This window comes from Bufo bufo, chromosome 4, assembly GCF_905171765.1.
Source record: "Bufo bufo chromosome 4, aBufBuf1.1, whole genome shotgun sequence".
Classification (NCBI taxonomy): Eukaryota; Metazoa; Chordata; class Amphibia; order Anura; family Bufonidae; genus Bufo; species Bufo bufo.
Window position 1 is genome coordinate 134,572,079 of NC_053392.1, and position 19,271 is coordinate 134,591,349.

The 19,271-nt window shown below is 42.1% G+C and overlaps 1 protein-coding gene across 2 annotated transcripts in view; it reads left to right on the plus strand.

The window, feature by feature from the left end:
• The window catches only part of LOC120997714 (coagulation factor VII-like), a 100,946-nt gene extending 82,914 nt beyond the window's left edge, over nucleotides 1-18,032 (plus strand). The window contains exons 5-9 of one of the 2 annotated variants that reach the window (XM_040427951.1): nucleotides 455-568; nucleotides 6,530-6,664; nucleotides 9,629-10,026; nucleotides 12,224-12,341; nucleotides 16,215-18,031. In XM_040427951.1, the coding sequence (XP_040283885.1) occupies nucleotides 455-568; nucleotides 6,530-6,664; nucleotides 9,629-10,026; nucleotides 12,224-12,341; nucleotides 16,215-16,792 (1,343 nt within the window). In that variant the 3' untranslated portion in view covers nucleotides 16,793-18,031. Of the gene's footprint in view, nucleotides 1-454; nucleotides 569-6,529; nucleotides 6,665-9,628; nucleotides 10,027-12,223; nucleotides 12,342-16,214 lie in introns of both variants that reach the window. The other variant, XM_040427952.1, reaches the window with a different exon arrangement.
• Nucleotides 18,033-19,271: the final 1,239 nt, after the last annotated feature.

Below are 19,271 nucleotides of genomic sequence, written 5' to 3' on the forward strand. Positions count from 1 at the left end.
CGGCCTGATATTTTTATTATTCTGGATCCTACAAGAGACAGCAGTAGAATAATACGTCATGATTATAGGTGATAATGCACATGAGACCCTATGGTTCTGATCTGAGTTTACATTTAGTTTACAGAGCCCAAATGGTCAATTTAAATTACATCTTGCTAAATTACTGTGGTTGTACCCCATCTCAGCTGCCCTAATTCTGAGCAGTTTCTCTTGTGACGGTTTCTCTTTTTAATGTAATTACTGTAAAATCAAAACTAAAGTCAAATGAAGTGCATATGTCAGCTTTTTATAAAACCTTACCTTTTCTTGTGTGCTACAGCTCCTGGAAAATACAGATTTTATCAAGGTGCCTCTTTAAGTGTGATGGAGTCTACATACCATAGCCCATTAATGTGAATAAGTTTATATCAGAACCAATGTGTACTATTTACTGTTATTGACTATCTCTTTGTAGACCTCAGTCCATGTAAAGAGAATCCATGCCATAATGGGGGAATCTGCCAGCAGTATCACTATACTTACACATGCCTATGTCCACCACGCTATTCTGGAAGGCACTGTGAAAATGGTGAGCAAATCAGTCACAGGTTGTGTAGCATTGATAGAAACACTACCCCTAAATAATAAAGGGTATTGCACTTAGTTGAAAGAGGAGCCTACTTGCCATACCATTTTCCTTTTCAAAGGGGTGTGTCCCTGCACAGTCTGTCACTGCAAAGACACACCCCTAACTAGTAACACCCAGTTATAACTTTATCCATAAATGTCCAGTGGGAATAATAGAGGAATGGCATAACATAGAATGATAAGAAAAGGTTCTCCAGAATTGTCATTTAATGTGCAATACAATTATTTACAAGAGCAAACATGTCAGGAGTGGTGACAGGTCCTTTTAAACCCGTTTGCTACCAACTCCATACCTGGACGGCTCTGGAGCGATGTGCAACATGGTGTGCAGCAGGCATCATGGCCGGTGGGTCTCTGCTGTTTCAAACCTGCAGCTAATGACCATGACCTGCAAATGCAATATTGCAGATCACGGTCATTAAAGCCTTTAGATGCCGTGATCACGGCTAGTGTTGAGCGAACTTGTGTTTTAAGTTCGGGTTCTGGTTATCGAAGTATCCCGTTATGGATTCCGCTACCATGGACCATAACGGAATTTAGAATCCATAACGGGATACTTCGATAACCTGAACTCGAACTTTAGACGCCGAACTTAAAACACAAGTTCGCTCAACACTAATCACGGCATCTAAAGGGTGAAAAACCCGGAAGCGCTTCTAACCAGCATCCTCTGTGGCCAATGATGCCGGTAATTGAATTCAATATGCTGGGTCTCTCTGAAGAGACCCAAGGTATTAAATCTGCAATTCGTATTATGGGCAGCAGGTGGCAGGCCAAAATATGAAATGAGCATTTCTGTACAAAGTATGGCACTAAAATACCCATGATTGTTCAGAATTTAAAAAAAATATGGATTTTGTAGGCTCAAATACGAGCTTCAAAATCATTAAAAAAAAAATAAAAACATAAAAAATATATAAACAAATATATAAATCACTCACTTTCCATAAAATAAAAAAATAAATACATAAATAACAAAAAATATAAATATCATGAGTATCACTGCGTCCAAAAATGCCTGTACTATTAAAATATAAAAATATTTTTCCAATACGGCGAATGGCGTAACGGAAAAAGAGTCAAAATGGCCAATTTGCCACTTTTTCATCGCTTCTCTTACCCAAAAAACTTTATAAAATGTGATCAAAAAGTCACACACATACTCCAAAATGGTATCAATCAAAACTAAAGATTGTCCCTCAAAAATGAGCCCACACATAGCTCAGTAGATATAACTATAAAAAAGTTATGGGGGTCAGAATATGGTGATGTAAAAAAAAAAAAAATTGTTTTCAAAGTTTCAATTTATTTTTACACTATTTAGACATAAAAAAACTATAAATGTGTGGTATCGTTGTAATTGGACTGACCCAGAGAATGAAGGGCACAGGTCAGTTTTGCCACAAAGGGAACACTGTGGGAACAATACCCGCTCCCTACTACATTGTATGCCATATTAAATGGTGGCATTAAAAAGTGCAACTTGTTCCTCAAAAAATAAGCCCTTATACAGCTATGTGAATGGAAAAATAAAAAAGTTATGGCTCAAGGAAGATAGGGGGGAAAAAAAGAAAATGCAAAAACGAAAAAGCATCTGTCATCCTAAGGATTAAAGGGGCTGGCCAGTAATTTAAAATAAAGTAATGAATAAAAAATAAAAAAAGGCTGAGAATAATTATAAAAAAAACACCCCGCTCACCTCACCATAACCGTGCTGTTTCCATTCCAATACTTCCCGTGTACCCCACTAGTTTTTGTGCATGGCTATTGATTTCCATTCACTTTCTGAAAGATTTGGAAGGGGTGAGGATAAATGATACATACAGTACACACAACGTAAGGCTACTTTCACATCTGCGTTTTTGCTGGATCCATCATGTATCAGCAAAAACGCTTCCGTTAGGACAATACACCCGGTTGCATTCGCTAGGAACAGATCCGGTTGTATTATCTCTAAAATAGCCATGATGGATCCGGTACTAAAACCATTGTAAGTTAATGGGCGCTGGATCCATTTTCTTTTGTGTCCGAGAAAACAGATCCTGCACTGACTTAGGGTCCATTCACACGTCCGTTGTTTCTTTCCTGATCTGTTCCGTTTTTTGCGGAACAGATCTGGACCAGATCTGGACCCATTCATTTTCAATGGGTCCTGAAAAAAAACGGACAGCTCAATGTCTGATTTTTTTTTTCAGGACCCATTGAAAATGAATGGGTCCAGATCTGTTCCGCAAAAAACGGAACAGATCAAGAAAGAAACAATGGACGTGATGGACCCTTACATTGTGTCTCATGCTGGATCTGTCTTGCTCCTCATCCGATGACGCATTCAAAAATGCTTCTTGCAGCGTTTTTCTGTCCGGCATTGGAACGCAACCAAATGGAAGGAAATGCTTTCTGGAGCATTACGTTCCGTTTTGTTCCCAGTCCCATGGGGACAAAATTGAAACGTTTTCCTCTGGTATTGAGATCCTATGACAGATCTTAATACCGAAAAGGAAAAGCGCAGATGTGAAAGTAGCCTAATTCAACTTGTTGCAAGCATCTCCTATATTCTCTTAAAGGGAACCTGTCACCAGGATTTTGGGTATAGAGCTGAGGACATGGGTTGCTAGATGGCTGCTAGCACATCCGCAATACCCAGTCCCCATAGCTCTGTGTGCTTTTATTGTGTTAAAAAAAGGATTTGATACATATGCAAATTAACCTGAGATGAGTCCTGTCCCTGACTCATCTCAGGGACAGGACTCATCTCAGGTACAGGACTCATCTCAGGGACAGGATTCATCTCAGGTTAATTTGCATATGGGGCTTATGTGAAAAACGGAAGACATCCGGATGCAATGCGTTTTTCACTGATGGTTGAAAGAAGCTCTTGATTGTTATTCTTCAGTTTTTCCTTAAAAAATTACCTGTATAATGGAAAATAAACATTTTTTTTTCATGCTGATGGTCTATCAACACCACATTTATAGGCCATATTGGCAGATTATACTTGGTTAGAAAATAATTAATGTAGCTATTGCTTTCTATGGGCCAAACCTATTCCTAAAGATGTACTTTAGACATACTGTTGGCAGCTGTATGTCATACAAGTGTTGTCTGACGGTATCATTTTTAGTTTCATAAGATATTTATTGGATTTTAAAGCAATGAATGTCGGCAACATACTGTCAATACACCCCATGCAGGGGGGATATACACAAAAGATAGAAACAGGATATAACAAACAATAAAGATCAGTACAGCTGATCTAATATCTAGTTAAATATACAGGCCGCGATATAGTCAGAGTCGATATATTCCTAAGTGACTTTGTATGATTTTAACACTCATCACAGCTGAACATAATAGTGCAAATCTGGAACAGCACAGTACGATATCCAGGGAGACCATATTTTTTCAAAATACACTCACCTAAAGAATTATTAGGAACACCATACTTAATACGGTGTTGGACCCCCTTTTGCCTTCAGAACTGCCTTAATTCTACGTGGCATTGATTCAACAAGGTGCTGATAGCATTCTTTAGAAATGTTGGCCCATATTGATAGGATAGCATCTTGCAGTTGATGGAGATTTGAGGGATGCACATCCAGGGCACGAAGCTCCCGTTCCACCACATCCCAAAGATGCTCTATTGGGTTGAGATCTGGTGACTGTGGGGGCCATTTTAGTACAGTGAACTCATTGTCATGTTCAAGAAACCAATTTGAAATGATTCGAGCTTTGTGACATGGTGCATTATCCTGCTGGAAGTAGCCATCAGAGGATGGATACATGTTCTCATTCTGTTTACGCCAAATTCGGACTCTTCCATTTGAATGTCTCAACAGAAATCGAGACTCATCAGACCAGGCAACATTTTTCCAGTCTTCAACAGTTCAATTTTGGTGAGCTCGTGCAAATTGTAGCCTCTTTTTCCTATTTGTAGTGGAGATGAGTGGTACCCGGTGGGGTCTTCTGCTGTTGTAGCCCATACGCCTCAAGGTTGTGCGTGTTGTGGCTTCACAAATGCTTTGCTGCATACCTCGGTTGTAACGAGTGGCAGTGCTTTAAGTGGGCCAAAAGAGGTGCCGGTACTCTATTAGGCGCCGGTGCTCCCCCCCCCTGCACATCAGACCCCCCCATCACACACATATATATTAGTTCCTCTATGTACCAGTACAGTACCCCCCCCCACCACCGCACATTCGTTCCTCTCTGTACCAGTACCCCCCTGCACATCAGACCCCCCCCCCACTCATCACACACACACACATTAATTCCTCTCTGTACCAGTACCCCCCTGCCAGGGGGGTACTGGTACAGAGAGGAATTAATGTGTGTGTGTGTGTGATGAGGGGGGGGTCTGATGTGCAGGGGGGTACTGGTTCAGAGAGGAACGAATGTGCGGTGGTGGGGGGGGGGGGGTACTGGTACATAGAGGAACTAATATATATGTGTGTGATGGGGGGTCTGATGTGCAGAGGGGTACTGGTACAGAGAGGCACTAATGTGTGGTGGTGGTGGGGGGGGGGGGTACTGGTAAAGAGAGGAACTAATGTGTGTGATGAGGGGGAGGGGGTCTGATGTGCAGGGGTGTACTGGTACAGAGAGGAACGAATGTGCGGTGGTGGGGGGGGGGGTCCTGGTACATAGAGGAACTAATATATATGTGTGTGATGGGGGGGTCTGATGTGCAGGGGCCCCCTACACATCAGACCCACCCATCAGACACATATATATTAGTTCCTCTATGTACCAGTACCCCCCCCCCCCCACCACCGCACATTCGTTCCTCTCTGTACCAGTACCCCCCTGCACATCAGACCCCCCCCCCCCCCCCTCATCCCACCCATTAATTCCCCCCTGTACCAGTACCCCCCTGCCAGGGGGGGGGGGGGGGTACTGGTACAGAGAGGAACTAATGTGTGTGGGGGGAGGGGGGGTGCCTGTCACTCACCAGTACTCTTCAGAAGTTGGATTCCAAAGCAAAGTCGATGTTCTTTGCTGCACCGTCCGACTCCTGACTCCAAGGAGGACCAGTCACTGGTCGCCGCACTGATCGCTCCTCAGTCACAGGCGCGCGGGAAGGAGTTGACGTCACCTAACGTGAGGTCAACTCCCTGCCTGCGCCAGCCTGAGCCGTACTCTGCAACGACCCGCCCCCCTCCACTAGCTGCCCAGCCAACGACATTAGGGAGGAGATACTGCCAGCTCTCCGCTGCGCTCCGGTACCGGAAACCCACGTACTGGGCGCACGGAGAGGTGCTGGTACTCTCCAGGGCAATTTTTGGAAGTGGCGGTACTGAGTACCGCCGCGTTCCGGCCCACTTCAAGCACTGACGAGTGGTTATTTCAGTCAACGTTGCTCTTCTATCAGCTTGAATCAGTCGGCCCATTCTCCTCTGACCTCTAGCATCCACAAGGCATTTTCGCCCACAAGACTGCCGCATACTGGATGTTTTTCCCTTTTCTCACCATTCTTTGTAAACCCTAGAAATGGTTGTGCGTGAAAATCCCAGTAACTGAGCAGATTGTGAAATACTCAGACCGGCCCATCTGGCACCAACAACCATGCCACGCTCAGAATTGCTTAAATCACCTTTCTTTCCCATTCTGACATTCAGTTTGGAGTTCAGGAGATTGTCTTGACCAGGACCACCCCCCTAAATGCATTGAAGCAACTGCCATGTGATTGGTTGACTAGATAATTGCATTAATGAGAAATAGAACAGGTGTTCCTAATAATTCTTTAGGTGAGTGTATATTACCGCATCCATATGAATAGTTGTATGACAGTATAATTTTTAATATAAGGAAGGGGGAGTTTATCTCAACTGTATGCTTAAAATGTGATCTGAATACAACAAAATGTATTGATGAAATATGAATAACTAAAAAATTGCTTTCACTGTAGTGCGGTATGAGTGCTGGTATAACAATGGAGGATGCTGGCAGTACTGCACAGACACAGCGCGGGCACTTAGTGTAACCTGCTCCTGTGCACAAGGGTATACCCTAGAGGAAGATGGGAAGAAATGTGCCAAATTTGGTAAGCTGCATCTTTTCTTTTACTTGGGTACAAGAATGACTACCGCTTAATCCACCATCACCTTTTTTTTTCCTTTTTGAAGCGCACTAAACATACATGACTAAATTGTGACTGCACATTGTCATTTTAACATAATACTTCTACTGCATGACCTACTGACAGAAACAGTCAACTCAAAGTTAGGGCCCTTGCACATGACCGTATGCCCACCGAGACATACGGTCCGTGAGCGGGCCATATGTCCCGGAGTGGCATTGATCGTGCACATGGGAGGACACAGAATCATAGATTACAATGATGCTGTGGACGTCGGGCCGCCCGCGGGGCTATTGTCCTGCCTCATATGATCATATGAGTGCGGGACAATAGTTCCGCAGGTGGCCCGACGTGCACAACATCATTGTAATCTAAGATGCTGTGTGCTCCTGTGCGCACGATCAATGCCACTCTGGGACATATGGCCCGCTCATGGTCCTTATATCTCGGAGGGCATACGGTCGTGTGCAAGAGGCCTTAGGGTCCATTCACACGTCCGCAATTTCGTTCTGCATTTTGCGGAACGGAATTGCGTACCCATTCATTTGTATGGGGCAGCACGATGTGCTGCCCGGACACGGAATTGCGGACCTGCCTTCCGGGTCCGCAATTCCGTTCCCCAAAAAAATAGAACATGTCCTATTCTTGTCCGCAATTGCAGACAAGAATAGACATATTCTATTAGTGCCAGCAATGTGCGGTCCGCAAAATGCGGAACGCACATTGCTGCTGTCCGTGTTTTGCGGATCCGCGGACGTGTCAGTGGACCCTTAGGTTGTAATATGACGCTCATTGGCTAATTGACTGAAAGGGATCATGTGGCTTCAAAGCACCTTACCAAGAATGACCAGTTTGTGAATCTGTTCAGTGAGTGCACTAGAACATCTAGGGGGTCTTTTATTATATTGAAATACGCCTATATTAGGCATATTTCAGGTGAAATTGTCGGCGCCAGGTCTTAAAAAAAGTGGGTGTGTATTAGGCTTAAAAAATAGTCTAAATGTAAGCAAGCTAGGAAGCTGTCTTACATTTAGACTGGCGCAGGATGCGCCGAATTAATGTAGAGGCCTGCGCCTCTTCAGAACTTTGGCAGATCCACCGCCACATATAGGGGTTATTAGGACCTGCCTCTAAAATGCCAGTCTTAATAAATGACCCCCCTAGTATATGTCATGACAGTCGGACTTTGAACAGGCAGATGCGTTCATTGCGCTTATTTTCAATGTAATCCCCATATTATGGATCCAGTGATGTTTTTGAGAAATCTGTGGCCACTTTAAGTAAACTTAGATTTCATCTGCAAATGGTTAGGCCCCATTCACACTTACATTTGAATTCTGGTAGCCTGATTCTGCTGAGGATCAGGCTACCGGAGCTCACCATATCCGGCATTGCCAGATACAACCATGTACTGCTGGATTCCCATTGACTATAAGGGGATGCGATTGTGATCCAGTCGCCTTTCTGGTAATAAAGGGGTTCTTCGGTAATTAAAAACAATGAAAATACTTAAATATTACTTTATTATAAATATATTCCCAAATACCCTTCATTAGTTTTAATGGCTCATTTTGTCTAGGGAGCAATCATTAGGAGAAATAAAATGGCAGTCGTCCTATTAGTACACACAAAACCTGTCCTAATCACACAGCAGGACAAGTTACTTCACAACAATGAGGTAATGAGCTGCCTCATCCACCTCTCCTACTTGTCAGGGATTATGATCCTGCATACAATTTAATATGATCTTCAGCTGAATCTCTGTGGGAATAGAGTTCATGAAGAGACATTAAGTACAGAGAGGACAGACTGTGGTAATGGAGACTGCATACAAGAGCTGCTGATCATTAGCCTCATCCTCAGCACCTCTCTGTATTTCATGTCTCCTCATGAACTCCATTCCTACAGAGATTCATTGTGTCATCTGTAGTCAGGATCCTAATCCCTGTCAAGTAGAGCAGAGAGGAGGAGGATGCAGCTCTTTACCTAAGTGTTGTGAAGTAATTTGTCCTCCTGTGTGATTAGGACAGGTTTTGTGTGTACTATTAGGCGGCCATTTTATTTCCCCTGATGACTACTCCCTAGACAAAACAAGCCATTATAACTAATGAAAGATATTTGGGAATATATTTATAATCAAGTAATATTTAAGTATTTTCATTTTCTCAATTCCCGGAGAACCCCTTTAATGCTGGTTTTGAACGGACAAATACCACTGCATGCGGTGGATTTTTGTCCAACTGACAGCTGCATTTATGCCGGAACAGCCCGTTGGATCAGCCTACCGGATTCACAGTGGTACTGTGAACATAGCCTAAGGTTACAACCACAAGGTTAGCTTTCATGATGAAGTTTTGGAAGACAAAATCAGGAGTGAATTAAAAAAAAGAGAAAAAGTTGTATCTGTTCTGTATACTTTCTTTCCCTTTATGATCTATTTCTATTTTTGTCTTCCAAAACTGCTGCAGAAACCAGACTGTGTTGGCCATACCCTTAAAGGAACAAAAACACCTGGCAAACTAGAGTAAGCGATGTGTAGCATAAGTGATACTGAGTCAGGTTATGTCATTTTTGTCTCTCACTCTCACTTTCTTTTTGACGCTGTGCTCCCAGAAAACCAGTCCTCTTTGAGTCCTCTCCATTATGTGCATAAGCACAGGAGCACATTTTATTGCTGGTTTGTGGAAGCACAATGTCACTATGATTGTGTAGTAATAAGTTCATGCATAGGCATATAGCATTATACATCAGTATATTGCTGTGCGCTCCAGAGAAAAAAAAGCAGAGTCCAGAATGGAGAATCACGCTCACACATGTGATTTCCACACTGCACACGCTCATGTGAAACAGTCCTTAAGGTGCCTTGTAATTCAGTTAGTAATACCACAAATCTATTAGCAATAATCCATGTTTCCTTTTCACCTCCAGCTCGTTTCCCGTGTGGACTCACAACCAGTTCACCACGTTCAATGCTAGGTCAGCAGGAAGTCATTGGTCGTTCCAATTTGGATTTTCATGAAAATGAGAATTCCTTTTCCAATTCTACAGCTGCCATAACCCCTGCAAGCAGTCTAAATGATAATATAGAGATGCAACAGAGAGGTGTGTCGGAGTGGTTGCAAACCTCTGACAGATATGTACAGAATGACACTTCTCATAATGTTACTGGAATAGACAGTAAGAACATTACTACAGGAGGTGAGGATGGGAATGGAACGACTTGGTATGATGACTTCATTGGGAGAATTCTGTACGGTGAAGGCCAGTCAGAAAATAATCGGATTGTTGGCGGGATGCGCTGTGAGCAGGGACAATGCCCCTGGCAGGTATGTGGACATAGTGATTCATTTATTAACAATATTTTAGAAAATACTGAAACATTGCTTATGGTTTGGTAAGAAACACACAAATATAATATAGACTGAAAATAACAAAACATTTAGGGGGACATTTATCAAGAAAGATCGCCAATAACTTTTCCAGTCTTGATTCCTGCTGTGCTGGCCTGGGCCTGCTATGCCATACCCTCCCTGCTCTCATCACCTGCTAAAAAGTTGCATGAATTGGGGAAAAATTCACAGTACCGACTATAACCCGTCGGAGGGTAGTATATCTCGTGATGGTCTTCAAGTCAAATATATTCACAGAAAACCATCCTACAACTTAAAAGTTTGCCTTTATTCATGTTAATCAAATAAAATTGCCCCAAATAGACCATAAGTTAGCAAAAATAAACAAATATCACACACAAAAGGAGAAAGAAAAAATGTAATGCAAAATCAATGCTCCTAGTGGACAATGTAGTAACAGGATCTCATAGGGTAGGTAGTACTTGAATAGTCTTTCCCTATTAATGACCCTATTCTTCTATATGCCCTGCCTACAATGGAATGGCCATCCCCATAGGGGCGATCCCGTATCAGGAACCTCCTGGGGACCCTAGGAAAGCCCTGACCGGGGAGTGTAGGACAAACTACTGATGGCTAGCCTAAACTTTACCGTTCAACAGAAACGTACCAAAAAAAATAAACAATAACACACATAGTGAGTTAAGATTATGTATCAACTCCCATATGACTAAGATGCAATCCACAATAATGAATATAGTACCACAATAATAATGATATTCAAATAATGCAATGTGTGGAATCACCACTTCCCTGTCCCAACGCGTTTCGCCTGATCCTTTGTGGGGCTCTTCAGGGGACACTAAACAAAGATTGTGGAAAATATTCCCAATCACTACAAATGCTAAATCAGCTCATGGGCATATTATAAGTCTAGAGTTGAAAAAAGACGTATTAACAGTCATCACTTGATAGGACCACAAACCCCTCCTATTTACATATGTGATCTCTACTTGCGTGTCCAGGGGCGGTAATCATACGATGCCTCGCCAGCTGGGTGTCACATATTGGCATAGCCTTATATGAGAGGCTCCTGCAACAATGAAAAATACAAACTAAACCTCCAAGAAGGAAAATACATTAATTAAACATCAGTATAGATACAATATTAATCTCCCAATGTAAATGCTACCCACCTATATAGAATTTCCTAGGAGGGCAAGGGAGCGGATGACTAATGAGAGGCAGCAGCAGCGCGCCAACGATGTTGCTAGGATGGCGCTGGTGTCCTGGCGTCCTCTGACGCCACTTAGTGCCGCGTATATTTAAAGATCTAGGATGTGACGTATGTGGTCACGTAGTGGGAGCTGCGACCTATCGGCGTGGCCATTCCATAGTAGGCAGGGCATATATAAGAATAGGGTCATTGATAGGGAAAGTCTATTCAAGTACTACCTACCCTATGAGATCCTGTTACTACATTGTCCACTAGGAGCATTGATTTTGCATTACATTTTTCTTTCTCCTTTTGTGTGTGATATTTGTTTATTTTTGCAAACTTATGGTCTATTTGGGGCAATATTTTTTTATTAACATGAATAAAGATGAAGGGGAAAAAGTCATAAATCTTGCTGCGAAAACAACATGGAACAAATTTTGTGACTTTATTTTACACCACAAAAGTGAAGTACGGTATATAGCATAGTAAATGTTCCCCTTACTGCATCTAAATCACATTATCACATTCAAAACCATCCTAAAAAATAAGAAAAAATAAATCCATGTGCTGTTTTAAAAAATTTAGAATGTTTTTTTTGGGGACAACTCCTTCAGTGAGTTGTGAATACATACAAGTTCTCTCACTTCAGCACCTCCTCACTCTCAAAATGTGCAGGTCGCTCCCTACAGGGCTTTGTGTTATTCTTGAAATGCAATAAATGGAAACAAAATAATGCAGACATTTTTATCAGACCTTTATATAAAAATCTTTTTGTCCAGTATTTATGAACTGGGTGGGAGGGGTAACATCCATTTCCACACCCTTACATAGTTAGTGGTTTTACTCTGGTGTTAGAGCATCAGGGGGCAAATACTGTATATAATAGGTGAGTTGTGAAGTGTTTCTAGATTGCGGACTTGTATTTATATCTGTCTACCTTCATGTTGCCCCTTTAAGGTTATGATTCGCACTGCTCGAGGGATAGACTTCTGCAGCGGGAGCCTGATTAGCCAACGATGGGTACTGTCTGCCGCCCACTGCTTTGAAGACATTGACCCACATCATGTCACTATTGGTAAGTTGTCTTCATGATATACTGTGTAGCATATCTGAAGAAACTGCTAGTCAGGTAGTTCTTAAAAATGGCTACATATCATTATAGAGAGTCCTCTCAATAACTATGTTGTGTGCTCTTAAAGGGAACCTGTCATGTTGAACATGGTGCCTGAGCTGAAGGCAGCAGGTTATAGAGCAGGAGGAGCTGAGCAGATTGATATATAGTTTTATGGGAAAAGATTCAGTATAAATTAGATTTCATTCATTTAAATTTCTGCTCATTCTAAGCTTTGTTGTCAAGGAGGTGGTCCTGTCAGTTATTGACAGCCTTCTCGCAATGACTGTGTATACAGAGATAGCTGTCAATCACTGATAGGACCGCCTCCTTGTCCAGAATGAGCAGGGATTTAAATGAATAAAGTACACGTTTTACTGAATCTTTTCCCATAAAACTATATATTAATTTACTCAGCTCCTCCTGCTCTATAACATGCTTGGGCAGACTAGATGGGCCAAATGGTTCTTATCTGCCGACACATTCTATGTTTCTATGCTGCCTGCAGACTGCACTGCATTTTTAAGGTGACATGTTCCCTTTAAGTGTAGGCTTACACTTAGATTAGAAATATTTGAGAATTATATACCTATTATCAGACTTGTTGATGTAGGGGGTTGTAATAAGAGCAGAATGGGCACAGGAATATACCATTCACCACAGGAGAGTGTGGGAAAATAGTCCAAAGTCAACAGAAAGTTGCCCACGATAGCTTAACTGTAGTAGTCATTTTGTTATAACACCATTGTAAGGTGGAAGCAGTGATCTATGTATAACCACATATACCGAATTTCTGAGACACATTAAAGGGATAAGTATCTTTCAGAAGTGACAGTGAGAAGAGAGGCAGGCAAGCTAGAAAACTAGCAATGTTACATACTATAGATGTGACATGTATTGTCCTTAAAAGGAACCTGTCACCATGAAAACAGCTATCTCTATATACACAGCCATGGAGGGAAGGCTTTCAATTACTAATAGGTGACATTTTCCCACTAAACTATATATCAATCTGCTCAGCTCCTCCTGCTCTATAACATGCTGCCTGCAGCTCAGGCACCATGTTCAACGTGACAGGTTCCCTTTGAAGCGATTTTCTGGGACTTAGGTCCTCAAAATCTATCTATCTAGGATATGTCATCAATATCAGATTGGAGGGATGGACTGGGAACTTAAAGTGGAATTGGAAAAAAATAAAATTGGCCCCATGTTGTAGGGGTGTACATATTTACAGAAGACTGGGCAACACAACTAGGCAGGACCAACACACATACATAGACAGGGACAATAGAAGTAGGTGGGGCCTACAATACCATAGTGCAGCACCAAATACTGCCCCAGCAGAACCAAATACCACAGTGTTGCACAAAATACTGCCGTCCTCGCCACAATATTCAACTGTATAACCATCCTGAGAACGTGACACATTTAAATTCAGGAGGACACCTACTATCATTGGTCAAGTGCATAAGTACCTGATGCATTAATGCTGAGAGCCTCAGATGATAATATCCCTAGCTGATGGCGGACGGCAGAAATTTCCCTGTATAGTCTATGGCAAGTCCGCTCCTCCATGGCATCCCAACAGTCAACTGTTTCAGACAGCCACCAGAAATTTTACAGTGGACTGAAGCATCCATCTACTGTATAGTTTCCAGCCCCAGGGTACTGCAGAGAAGCTCAGCTCCAGCTTACTGCCTAAAACAACTGATCATGGGGGTGACAGACCCCCACCGATCTGATATCGTGGAGATAGGTCATCAATAACTAAGTCCCAGAATACCCCTTTAAAGGGGTTCTCTGGGACTTAAGAAAATTAAAATACTAAAATATTATTTTATTATAAATATATCCTCAAATACATTTCATTAGCTATAATGGGTCATTTTGTCTAGGGAGCAATCATTAGGAGAAATGTTAAGGCTGCCGTCCTATTAGTCCACACAAAACCTGTCCTAATCACACAGAACCGAGCTAAAGAGCTGCCATAGGCTCCATTCACACGTCCGCAAAATGGGTCCGCATCCTTTCCGCAATTTTGCGGAATGGGTGCGGACCCATTCATTCTCTATGGGGACGGAATGGATGCGGACAGCACACAGTGTGCTGTCTGCAGCCGCAATTGCGGAGCGCGGCCCCGATTTTGGGTCCGCAGCTCCGCAAAAAGATAGAGCATGTCCTATTCTTGTCCGCAGCTTGCGGACAAGAATAGGCATTTCTATGGGGGTGCCGGGCTGGTGTGTTGCGGACCCGCAATTTGCGGGTCCGCAACACACCACGGACGTGTGAATGCAGCCTTATCATCCTCTCTGCTGGCCAGGAATTATGATCCTGAATACAGTTTAATATGATCTTCAGATAATTCTCTGTAGAAATGGAATTCATGAGGAGACATAAAGTACAGAGAGGAGTTTGTGATGTGGCTGATGAGCAGTCTCCATTACCACAGTCTGCCCTGTCCGTCCTCCTCATGCACTCTATTCCTACAGAGATTCAGCTGAAGATCTTATCATCTGTATTCAGGATCATAATCCCTGACAAGAAGAGCAGATAGGAGGATGAGGCATCGCTTTACCTCAGTGAGGTGAAGTAACTTGTCCTGCTGTGTGATTAGGACAGCTTTTGTGTGTACTAATAGGACGGCGGCCATTTTATTTCTCCTGATGATTGCTCCCTAGACAAAATGAGCCATTATAACTAATGAAACGTATTTGGGAATATATTTAAAATAAAGTAATATTTAAGTTTTCTTAAGGCTCCATTCACACGTCCGCAAAATTTTGCTGAACGGGTGTGGACCCATTCATTTTCAATAGGGCCGCAAATGATGCTGACAGCACACCGTGTGCTCTCCGCATCCGCACTTCCGTTCAGTGGCCCCACAAAAAAATAGAACATGTCCTATTCTTGTCCGCAGCCACGACAAGAAAAGGCATTTCTATCAAAGTGCCAGCCACATGGTATGGAACGCACATGGCCGGTGTCCGTGTTTTGCAGATCCGCAATTTGTGGACCGCAAAACAGTTGCAGACATGTGAATCGACCCTAATTCCCAGAGAACCCCTTTAAAGAAACTTTGTCTTGCTGGAAGATTTTATTTGATATCAAAGTCCAATTGCTTTCATGGAAAATATTTTCAGTGAAAGTGATTCTGGCTCCTATATTTTGATATTGGAGTTCTTCAGTGATCCAAAGTCCAATTGCTTATTATAGTGCTGGCTCCTTCAAGCAGGCCATATATATGAGATAATTGTAGAGAGATCCAACTTCAGCTGTTGTTTTATGTGAGCAGCCTGGCATTAGGGCCAACCAGAATCTGGAATGTTTGATTTTAAAATGCCAGATCCTTTGTTCTCAGAAAGTAAGCACTGTCCATTAGCTTCATAAGGCAATAAAGAGGTGACAGACTTTGCAACAAGTCTATACTGAAGTTTAGACCAAGAATGGAGGGAGATGGAGTCATTGAAAGTAAATCACATGAACATTACATTCACCTCCAGAAAAGTGAGACATGCTGCTGCAATGAAATAGGATGTGGTCATCTTCTTTTAATGCAGTATGGCATGAAGCTTTTCAACCGATTTGGAGATAAGATAGACAGATTAACATATTTAAAAAGAAAATCCCTCTATTGCTTAAACAGCCTGATGGCAGGGTTAGATAGATTAGACAGCATTGGACATGTTCTGTGGATGTACTTACCCATGGGTGTTTAGCACCCACCTCTGTAGTGATCTTTCAGCTGTGGGAGTCATAAACCATGTAAAGTGATGCTTTTAATCTGGACTCTAAAATACAGATATGTGATGCTTTTTTATGTACCCATTTATTTTCTAGGGGATTATGACAAATACCTGCGGGATCAGGATGAGCAGAAGATTGCTGTATTTAAAGTTTTCTCCTATCCCTACTATTTGGGGGAATATTATGACCATGACATTGCTCTTTTGTATTTGCGTAGCCCAGCTATCTTCAGTGAATACATACGACCAATTTGCTTGCCTAGCCCTGGACTTGGACGACTACTAACTCAAGAGGGTGAAATAGGGCAAGTTAGTGGTTGGGGAGCGACGCGATTTAAAGGGCGTGCCAGTCGCTTTCTACTAAAGGTTCGATTACCTATTGTCAGTCAAGACACCTGCATGGCTTCTACCGATATGGTGCTAACAGGGAACATGTTCTGCGCTGGATACGATATTGAGACAAAGGACTCTTGTAAAGGTGACAGCGGAGGTCCATTTGCTGTGCTATACCGCAATACCTGGTACCTGATAGGTGTGGTGAGCTGGGGAGAAGGATGTGCCCAAGAGGGAAAATATGGTGTGTACACAAGAGTATATAATTATATCTCATGGATAAAGGACACCATTATAGAAACAGAAGGAATGGACGAGCCAGTTGTTAAAACATTATAAGATTGACTGATACTTTTTTTTCTACAACATCAATCCAGAGTAAAAGGTTGGACCTGACAGAGAGACTGCATCTGACGGAATGTCAAGGAAGACTTGTCAGTGCCACAATCATGGCTGTAACAGCGTATATTTTGGATATCTACAACCCCAATATATGACATTCACGGCAGCATGTGTGAAAGGCTTGCATAATTTTGAGTATAGACTAAAGAATCAGCTACCACAGTGATAAGCCATAATTCATAGCCCAGTGGGCATTGAGAGAAATATTTATGTAGATAAATTTGAAAGGCTGGATTTACACATGTCATGGTAGAATTTTTGGATGATCCCTAAACATGGGATCTAACCATGTTGTATGCAATGCTGCAAATCTTAAAATTTAGTCTAGGGGTAAAAGAATGAAGAGACATGATTCATGGTGGTATTTGAGGCTTACTCTACCTCTCTGCCCACTCCACACGGCAGAAGACTATTTATTAGTGAAAAACCTGGATGTAACCCATACAACCTAAAAATACAAATAAGCCAATATGAATGTGGCATGTGGTTTAGCAAAGTGTGATGTATATACCCTCATAGTATACATCTGGACACAATTAGGATACTCCAGTGCAGGAAAATCTAAACAGAGAAATTCCTTTGTCCAGATACATCTAGCTTTAATACCAACTATTGCATCCTAGGTATATCCTAGATTTAATTATGTTAAAAATAATCCTACTATATAATTTTTATAAACTTTACCATAATTCCAAATCTTGGATCTCAAGGTTCACCTCTTCCAGCTACATTTGCCCTTCTGAAGGGCATGGCAGAACCATTCACTAGAAAAGGCACCCCCTGGATCCAAGTCATAATGACTTCCCGGTATTACCTATATGAAGAGGTTCCCATCTATAAAACATCAAATCACTGCGCGAGATTTCCCGCGGTGTCTTCAATTAAGATGGCTGCCACTGCCTCTCCCTGATTAAATGGATAAAGTATTTTTTTAACTGGATTAGCCCCTGAAAGGCTGTCATTTTAATCTCAGATGCCATGATCAGTGATGAGCGTGGCATCTGAGGGGTTCAATGATGGGGGACAGCGCAATCACTGATCCCCGTCATTGTGCCCGCTACATACAAAGGAATGCACTTTGTGACTAAGTAATTCGACATGAATCTAATTTCTTTGTGAAATTCGGTGAAGCAGCCAAATCAAATTTTTCATGGCTTCGCTCAACTCTACTGCTTTTTAATCAAAATAGTTTTTTATTGATTTTCCATACAGGTATTAACAAAATAAAAATGTATACATCAACAAATATCTTGTCAGTCCATACATTATGGTCTTTCCAGCATAATGAGGCTGTCGCCATAGTAACATGAAAGCATCATAGTACAGAATAGAAAGACAGATACATGTTATTATAAGGATACAGGACATTGCAGAATTAATGTTAGATTATTGTAAAACTTTTAACATTTAACCAACCCCTCCCCCCCCTTTACTTGATCCAGAGAGACAGTTGTAGTACTTTTATTTCTCTATTAATTACGTCTCAGGAAAACCATTTTAATGAGAGCAGAGATTAGAGTGATCTAACGACGTCCCCCATTTAACAGCATGTGCTAAGATATCTGGCCCAATAGGGAAAACTGCCCTCGTATACAATCTCCTGATAGAGCCGCAGAAACCAAACTCCCATTCTCCACCCAGCCCCTCCATATCGACAGGAATTTGTTGGGACATTTTCTCTTGTTATAGACTCCCCTTTCAAGGCGTAAAACTGTATTCAGCCTATTGATATACTCCTGTTTGTTGGGCGGATTACTTCTTATCCAGTATTTAGCCAGTAAAACCCTCGCCTGGAACAGCATTCTATGAATGCACAATGACAGTTTATCGTCTATTTCTGAAGATTCTAGAATACCCAATACACAGACCCTTGGATCATTAGGCAATCGTATCTGGGTCGTAACGGTTATGATTTCACGTATATATCTTCCCAAAATCTCTTCAATTTTTGGCAGTTCCAAACCATATGAAGCAATGTTGCTTCTGTTTCTCCACAGCGAGGGCACGTGGAGTCTGGTCGTGCGCCTATTTTGAATATAAATTTTGGGGTTCTAAACACTCTGTGTATTAGATATAGCTGGGACAACCTCTGGGATTCATTCAATGTAAGTAAGACTAGTTGTTAAAGCCAGAACGTCAGTCCATTGTTCTTGAGATAATGTTCCTACATCCTCTTCCCATTTTCCTTTTACCACCAAGGGAGTTGAGGAGGCATTGGCATCAAGTATAAATTTATATAGTTGTGATATCAGACCTTTTGTGGACCTGCCCTCCAGTAGCTGTTTCACCACAGGAGGGGGGGGCAACCACCATCCCCTTCGGAAATTGTGTATGACAAGCATGCCTCAATTGGAGAAATTGAAAAAATGCCGTCTTGGGTAGGCCAAATTCTTCCTGAAGCTGAGTAAAAGATTTG